The following is an 8,676-nucleotide window of genomic DNA, read 5'->3' as shown; positions in this document are numbered from 1 at the left end:
ACATCTGCAAATCACCAACATCGTAATTGTTCATCCAAAAATGCTATTTCTTTTCCTGACAACGCAATAGACGGAGTGCTTACACATTTATCTCCTTTCTTTCTAACGTGATAAGCCTCTACTATTTTGCTTTCCCTCTTGCCTTTTCCCTTCCCTATGAATTTTGTTTTTTCAAATATGGGAGTGCAGTGACACTTGTTACAGTGTCCTGCTAAATGACTCCCATAACCATTCTTTAGGTTACTGCTGTGCTGACGAGCTCTTTCATTGAAACATAAAGACAAGAGACAAGCGCACGTGGTGACATACTTACACAAGTTGTCACACAATCTAAAGAAAGTTTCCAATAGACATAACATTAATTTGCTTTTCAGTGCCGCATGTAAGCTGTCCTCGATATGTAATCGTACGAAAAAGTGCAGAAGGCCCCTGTGCACCACAAATCATAAATCCCGTTTCACTGAGTGCAGGCACAACGTTATCTATCAGATACCGCTCAGCTGAGGAAAAACATATAGGTCATACGGGACTGTGCTTCAATGAAAGAGCTCGTCAGCACAGCAGTAGCCTAAAGAATGGTTATGGGAGTCATTTAGCAGGACACTGTAACAAGTGTCACTGCACTCCCATATTTGAAAAGACAAAATTCATAGGGAAAGGGAAATAGAGTCTTATCACATTAGAAAGGAAGAAGATAAATGTGTAAGCACTCCCCCTCGTGCCTTGTCGGGAAAAGAAATAGCATTTTTGGATGAACGATTATGATGTTGGTGATTTGCAGATGTTTTTACGACTGCTCGTGCGCATGCCTAGGCAGAATAAGGTATAAATGGCTGGCGAATTTCAAATAAACTTCCAGTTGGCAGTCAGCGCTTGTCTGTGGTATTTGTTTCCTTGTGTCCTTGTTTTATTCACGCCGTTTAAGCTAAGTTCTTTTTGATATTCTTGCGAAATTGCCGTTCAGAGCTGCAAACTGGCACACAGAAATTTTTTTAAAAGCGTTTAGTGAATGCAACAAATGCAGTGCCAGAGCCTCTTTGTTATGCAACAAATATGAATTTCACTACAATGATGTGTATGTTGATGTCGCGAAATATGTGTGCAAGACAGAGAGACCAAAATTTAAAAAAAACAGCACAGGGACTGGATTGTCAGGTGATCACCTTCAGGAGTTCTTTTGCATGATGCAACATGCAGCATGGCATCTCATTGGACCCTTTCTGCTGGCTTATCCAACGAATGAACACTGAAAGTCATCCTGGAAAGTGACTAATTGAATATGTGGCCTCAGGTGCTATCTAATTCGGGGTGATTATTTTTAAGTTTTCCAGAATTATTAAATAATTCCTGTTGCAGATAACCTAATTCTAGTCCTTGAGCTGGATTATTCAGAGAGGCGGACATTGCTTGCATGAGAAATCGAAACAGATATTCAACTAACAAAATAATTCACTAATTAACTTCTTAATTACTTTACAACACATCAAAATTTACTAATTGTAGCCGGTCAGTTTGCAAGGCTTATCCACTAGAAATTAATTCCCAGAATGACACCAGTTTGGAGAAATGCGCCATCAAACTGGCTGTAAAAATGCACTGTTGTTCCACTTTCAAGAAAATGCTTTCTTATGCATTTATTTTTATCCATGTATTTTGTCCCACAGATTGGAAAATCATATCTCGAAACTGATGTCATCCTCGAAATTTATTTCAAGTAGATGTGTCTTTCAAGCTCAACAGCTACAACTTGCAAATTGCAATATGTGCCGTGTTGTAATTAATGAATGTTTGCTAGTTAGCTGAATATGCATTTCGATTTGTCATGCTAATAATGTCCTCCTCTTCAAGTAATCTAGCTCAAGGACAAGACTTATGCTACCTGCCAAAGGCAATCTTGAAAAATTCTGAAAACTTAAAAATTACCACCCTGCATAATTGTCTTATCGCCGTTTTCACACCCTTCTTGCAGCACAATTGCAAACAGTAGGCAGTGTTGGCAGAATACCTTTATTCAGAATTTTTTTTGTTGATGCGACCTATCATACCTTGACTGACTGTAGATAAGAAATAGTCTTCAGGTGCAGCAGCAACAAAAATTGACTGATCAAGTGAATGCGCCTTGATAATACAACCTTAATGTGGAGAAAGTTTTATCACTCCATGCGTAGGTCTAAAGAATGTTGACACAATGTACATTTGGCCAAAAAAGTTTACAAAGCACTGCTTTCATGACAAATGTAGGCCAACTGCAATGAAATTACACTTTGACATAAATTTGTTAGAAATGAGTAGTAGTTGCATACGCATTGTAGTAATTGTGACAAACCCGCAGGGCTCGTTGTCTAATTTTCTTAGAAACAGCCTTTAATCAGCACCTTAGCAGATGATGCGTGCCCCTGGTGATTAGCAGACATGATGCAAATTTGAGCACATTGCGTTCCAAATCTTCAACCCGCTGTGAACGCTGCCTAGTTTCAAAGGTCATGCTAAGTATTAGCTCATGTGTAATGCTCTAGCTTTGGCATCATTTCCGGCGATTGGCGGTGTTCTTTAGTTTTGGTATGAAAAACATTTTTGCAATCTCTTCGTGATGCATTAGTATTACTATTAGTATTTCGAACGTAAAATTTTGCACACAGGCTGCTATATAGCTACACTATCTGAAACTAGCCTTTCTATGCAGTCAAAGTTTTCACTACAGTTGGCCTCTAAGGCGCAGTACTTTAATTTAATGGACCGCTGTGTAGATCGGTAAAACTACTACAGATTGAAACTTCGAATTCATACCGCATACCCAAGCATCGCTAGAATCAGAATTTTTCGCAGATCCGCAGTGTCTCGTAAACTATTATGGCCAACCCTCCCGTTTCTTACACTGTGTAGGCAGCTGAACATCTAATGCTGACCCAGCAAACTCAACAAGGCCTTAAGCCTCACTCAAAAACATGCCAAATGGTCATGGTTGTATGGAAAAATACCATTTATCCAATGTGATAGAGGAGAGAGGCACCATGCCAGGTTACTGTGCATATATTTGGGCATTTGATTGAGCATAGGAATGCATTCTTTTTAATACTTTATGAGAAACCCACACATAAAAAACAGCCTCAACAGTGCCATTTGAAATGGTAATGGCTCATTGGTGCCTTCCGGTATGACATACATATAATTCATGGTGACATGCTTAGTCTTTACCAGAAGTTCCAAATTCACTCTGCACATGACAAACTGGCACTGGGCCCAGTGGAATGGCTGCTTCTGAGCATAACTGCTATACTACTGCACAACGCTGGTTCCAGTGGCTTTTAGTACTTTCTTTCGATGTTTTCTGGTTACTGTGTATTTTTCCAGTGACGGCACAGCTAAATGCCCCACTGTAATGCCTTATATTTATAGCTTTATTATTTGCATGCTTCAGTCAAATTAGCATCTATTGTGCAGAGAGGCAGTTGGTTACATAACTCGCTACAGATTCTCTTGTGCTGGCTCACATAATTTTAGGTATTGCTTCTAGACGTGTTGTGGATATTTAGTTAGGCAACTAGCACCTAGCTTTATAATATGCTAAAGATGATTCCTAAATATCTAAGTTTCACGCAGCTGAGCAAGACATGAAGGACACTAAATGCTCGGTGTATCATGCAGCAGCACTCTTGCATCCATTATGCATTCTCTTAGACTAAACCTTAGTGTGAAGCTCATTTGCTAGAGAAGCAGCATTTTATTTCTCACTATTGCACCAGAGTGCAAACCAGCCGCCTATAAAAGAGCAATGTGGAATTTTGAACCACAAGAGGTCTCTTTGTGGCGCCACAAGCCAGGGGAGCCCTTCCTAGCAACCCACTTGGCTTCTGCAACTCACATCACTTGACAGAACCAGCACAGGGCATATCAACACCTAAAAAAGTCAAGTTTCTTTCTTTCCTTTTTCCAAGATTGACGACCGACAACTGGCACACTCACAGCAATACTCAGTCAATTTCACTGCACAAGGCAGGCAGGCCGTTCTGTCACCACCCACTCAAAGCAGCTGTTTCAGACAGTGGCCAAGCGCACCACGCACATGTTGACGATCACGATGCACAAGGCGCATGTGACGACACAAGCACTTTCTGTCACGTTCGTGCCGCTTTGCTGTGTCCTCGCCAATCACAAGAAAAAGACACGCCGTATCAGCAGGCCCACAAAGGCACTGCCAACAAGCCATATCGCTGCATTGTATGCCATGCGCAAATTGTCTCCCGAGCTCGCTCTTGTCGTGCGATTTGCTGTGTTTGTTTCCTCGGCAAGTGCAGTGAGTGGCTGTTGTTGCTGTGCCAGACGCTCGGCACGCTGGGCCAAGATCCGCGCTGCCGCGAGCCGGCGTTTCACTATGTCTGGCGCATCCTCGTTGGTGCTTCCAGTGGCCAAAGCTGACTGGGTGCCCTGAGCTGCAGCAGGCGTGTCACTAGCGGCACTGCTGCTTGCATTTGCTGCTTTCTTCTCTGAGTTGGTTGATGGCTGCACTTTGCTGTTGGAGTCGCTTGACTGTGGTGGTGTCGCCGGCATTGTCATCTGCTCAGTAGCCTTGCTTTCGGCAGTCCTGGGCATGCCGGGCCTCTCGCTGGCATCCTAGAGCAGTAACAGTAATGGTAATGTAGCAATATATCCCCAGCACGAGATATGCAGATTTGCAGGAAGCACCTTTCTCTGGCTTAGATATGTCATATGTCACTGCAACTCGACCTCTTGGAGCATAAATTTTTCTCATGTAGTACATTAGTTTTGCATAGCGAAAGCGACATCGAAAACTGCAGCGTAGCGAGTGGAGAAAACGCCTTCAGCAGGGTGGTCTGCGCATTTGCAACACCACCTACTGTTGCTTATCTTGAGGGAAGCGTGTCTGCATTCTGTGAAAGTACAACTGGATTTGACTGAACACAATTTCACTCACAACATGGAGGCGCTTGCACATTCCAACTCTGCTTCATTTTTTAAAAACTTTTCATGCGCAAACAAACAGGGACGAAGATGAGGAGCAACACAAGGACGAGCGCTTTCTAACAACTCTAAAAAAACTTTCTAAAACTTTTCCTCATTTGTCCCTGTTTCCGCACAAAAAGTAAAAAAAATAATGAATCTGTTCCTACTAGGCTGACTCACAGTTATGCTCCAACTATTGACTGAGCAGAGTATAAAGGAGGTCAGAAACCCCACCACATATGCTAATCCACTGCTGCAGCTGCACCAGCATGCACTGCACCTGCTGCATTTTGTAAGACGGAAAGATTTACTGCATGGAAAGACACAGGAAATGTTTTCTGAACTTCCTTTCCCAACAGCTAATACCTAGTTGTTAACTAGTTGCACTCAGAATTAATGACATTGAAAGAGAGCAGGTTTGTGACTAATGTGTAGCTATTCATGGCATCGCTGTATATGTCATTGTGTGTAAAAAAAGGCTTGGTTAAAAACACTAACCTTAAAGTTTGATAGCTCACTTTTAAGGGAGTTAATTGTGTCAGTGAAAAAAAGTATATGTCAGTAGTTAAATATTATTACTCCTAATACTACTTCAAAGAGATTCCACTATACTATTCTGCAGCAGTAAGAGGTCAAAACAAAGTGCGCTGTGCCACCACCTTGAACATGATCTGTGCAGCCTGCTCCCTTGCCTCCTTGTCAGCAGCTATGTCCTGTGGTTCTTGTGAGCGTTCCTTGAGCAGCTTAGCTACAGGGCCACAATTGGGGCAGCTCCAAGTTTGAGATCTAGAACAAAACAAAAGAACTTGAGGTTTCCCCAGACAAACCTTTGTTGAGTTCTTGGATTAACCTAGCTCAACCAGACTAACTAGTTCTTCACTTTAAAATTTTTTCTCTTTACACAGCTCACTCTGCCTCATAGAATAAACATTTTATGCAAGCTTATGCCAGAGTTTCTCAATGATATTAAATGGACAAAGAATTCTGAAATAAAGAGACAGAGTGAAGATGTGGTTGTGAAGTTCTTATTCCCACAGAAGGTTGCAAACAACACTGTCATCATTACCATCATCACTCTGCAGTGTTTTATGTTTGCATTAACACCACATTGACCACACTAAAAGCCTCTGCATCTCCATTAACCAGAGAGCATGTGCTAAAATGATGAGTGCATTATTTTTTCTCTGGACAATAGAGTTTGAAAAACATGGAAGACAGGTTAAGCCCACTCTTACTTTTTTGCGAGCTGTTTCCGTTCTTGGGGACTGTAATCCAGGGACCCAATCGCACCACTCCCATGAGTCGGCATAAAACCGATGATTGCCAGCAAAGCAGTGCGCACTGTAACGGTCACAGGATCAACAAAACAGAAGTTAGCAAGAAAATGGAGACTCGTAAGTGATCAACAGTGTGAAGTATGTCTGAGATTCACACCTGCAGACCTGTGCGCTTTAAACTTCATAAAAATGTCGCAGACATGGCATGCCTTTCATTAATTATACCCTTCAGCACACACATACTGTGTGATATACAAGTTATTAATGATGATTTACCTTTAGGCTTGACATGCAAGGAGCAGCAAACTTGGAGCAGCAAAGACTGACAAGCAACACAATTTTTTTAGATCACAGTAATTTTTTTCTGTCAGTTAGCTGTTGTTCACTTGACCTGCTTCAAGAGCTTGCCTGAATAAACTTGTTCAAATCAAGTACCCTTATAGCATATGACGTCCTATGCTGCCAGAGGAGGGTGGCACAAGTACCATAACAAATTTATTTCTTTATGCATTTTTTTGTAGACTTGCACTACCCTATCTTTCAACACCATTCTCATGAACAGAACTTATTATTCTTATTTTGATTCTAGCTGTGCTTTTCCCAAACAGCAATATTTGCCCAGTAATTTTTAGAATTCCTTGCAAGTAACTACAGCTTCAAGATTCTGCATTTCCATTAAAAGCTCTCCATTACACCATATCACACAGGCCCTCTCTTACTTTGCAACATTTAAGCCCACCAATCTATTATATAGCAAAGCGACAAGGCAGCAAGCAGCATGATGAAAGCTTTTTCCATTAGCAAAGCACAATCACTTGTATGTATATATTACTATGTATTGTATGTATATATTAATGTATATATTAGGCATAAGCTAGAGGGTTTTACTGCAACATTTCCTCAATGTTTCTAGTGCTTTATATGGTAGTTTCAATGCTGCTGCAATTTAATATTTCCAAGAAAAAATTACATTTTTGGTAAGAATTGTTAAACAAAACATGCGCACAGAAATAATTATCAGTATTAACAAGGCAATTTAAGGATTTTAAGAAATAATGTTTCACTGTCAATATGGCAAGCGAAGATACGTTTTCCCAAATATACTTTTTTTTTCCAACAACAAAGAGTGAAAGTCAAAGGTCAGGATGCACTCACAAGACCACGATGGCTGCCATGATTCAGGATGGTGGCCAGAGATGCTCAGGCAGATCTTCTTGTTGGTCTCAAAGCGTCCATTAGGCTGATTTGAAAAGCAAAGTGAATTTTAAACTGTCAGAACTATACTGGGAATTTGCTTAAAGCTCATATCCAGGAGCACATCTATTTTATTTACTAACAAGACAACATATGAATCAAGGGACTAGGAGAAGCCTGCAGTCGGACCGCAGCTGCACCAGCTGATCCAAAATCGCTGGTGGCCACATGAAATCGTATTTGTTTACCCAAATGAGAAATCCAATGTCAGTAATAAACAAATGAATAATAACCATTTGTTCTGACATGCTCCTTTCTAACGATTGCAGAGGTTCGTCCTCATTGCTAAGGCATGCATTAACGTTTACTTTCACAGCTGTTGCTGTCTGGCGATTTGGAATAAGCGCTTGCGGTAAGGAACCTGTGATGAGATTACGACGGCCGTCTTACCGTCAGAAGAATGATGCTCGGTGGCTTCATTGGATAGTCTGGGGGCAGAATTACCCGGCCATGGTAGATGCCTCCTTCAAATTCCGATTCCGGCGGCCCACGCACGGTGAAGTGCCACTCAAACAGATTATCCTGCGATCAACACGCGCACTTTCAGCATAAAGGCGTGCCTCGAAGCTGCCGCAAGCTGCACTTCCTTACGTCCAATGGTTGCGCAAAATATTCTTCCGTCGCTTCGTGGAGCTCCTGGGCCTCTCTCATAAGACGCTTCACGGCTGCAAAACGTCAGAGCACATCAAACATTCACTCGAACGGTCACAGTGGCGACACGATCAAAGGCGTAAAGATGCTCACCTGGGCTGCGGAGATTGTACTGCCCCTCCATAACAAGCGGCTGAGCGTAGCAATACTGGTAGCTAAAATTTGACGATCCTGAACCTTGAACGTGGTCTACGAGAAAAGCATTGTTAATTAGCACGGCACAAGGAACTACAAGCGAAAGTGACTGTGGCTGCGCGCAGTTGCCATGTAAACACGTAAACCTGACGTGGCTGGTACCGCCGACCACTGACGACAGGCAGCAGCTACAATCAAAATACCGCAGATCTAGAGAGATGATTGGCTCCTCACGAGCTTTGGACGCATACGTACAAATAGCTCGTTCGTAGCGGATCAAAGGCAGGTGGTGGCGGCTAGAACAGCGGCCACGGCACGTGAAGTTGTGGCGGAAGTCCTTGCGCACCTTCCGTACAGACCGGTAGTAACAGCACCTCAAACCCGAACCGCCTGAACA

General features: G+C 42.3%; 1 protein-coding gene across 1 annotated transcript; it reads right to left on the bottom strand.

The window, feature by feature from the left end:
- Window positions 1-1,986: 1,986 nt before the first annotated feature.
- On the bottom strand, window positions 1,987-8,667 carry LOC142585725 (ubiquitin-conjugating enzyme E2 J1-like). The gene is made up of 8 exons (XM_075696701.1): window positions 8,535-8,667; window positions 8,238-8,333; window positions 8,085-8,158; window positions 7,884-8,015; window positions 7,395-7,479; window positions 6,198-6,303; window positions 5,622-5,748; window positions 1,987-4,611 (listed from the first exon to the last, which is right to left on the bottom strand). The coding sequence occupies exons 2-8, from the start codon at window positions 8,266-8,268 to the stop codon at window positions 4,150-4,152; spliced, it is 1,017 nt and encodes a 338-aa protein (XP_075552816.1). The 5' UTR covers window positions 8,269-8,333; window positions 8,535-8,667; the 3' UTR covers window positions 1,987-4,149.
- Between the last annotated feature and the right edge of the window lie 9 nt (window positions 8,668-8,676).

This window comes from Dermacentor variabilis, chromosome 6 (genome assembly GCF_050947875.1).
Source record: "Dermacentor variabilis isolate Ectoservices chromosome 6, ASM5094787v1, whole genome shotgun sequence".
Lineage (NCBI taxonomy): Eukaryota > Metazoa > Arthropoda > Arachnida > Ixodida > Ixodidae > Dermacentor > Dermacentor variabilis.
This window is presented reverse-complemented; position numbering and strand designations above follow the sequence as displayed.

Bases quoted from the DNA above. Each gene is read 5' to 3' on its own strand.
- LOC142585725 (XM_075696701.1), bottom strand. From the start codon at position 8,268: ATGGAGGGGCAGTACAATCTCCGCAGCCCAG. The intron at 8,016-8,084 runs GTAAGGAAGTGC...TGTTGATCGCAG, and splicing joins ATTTTGCGCAACCATTGGAC to GATAATCTGTTTGAGTGGCA. The intron at 6,304-7,394 runs GTGAGTGCATCC...TGACCGTTACAG, and splicing joins ATGGCAGCCATCGTGGTCTT to TGCGCACTGCTTTGCTGGCA.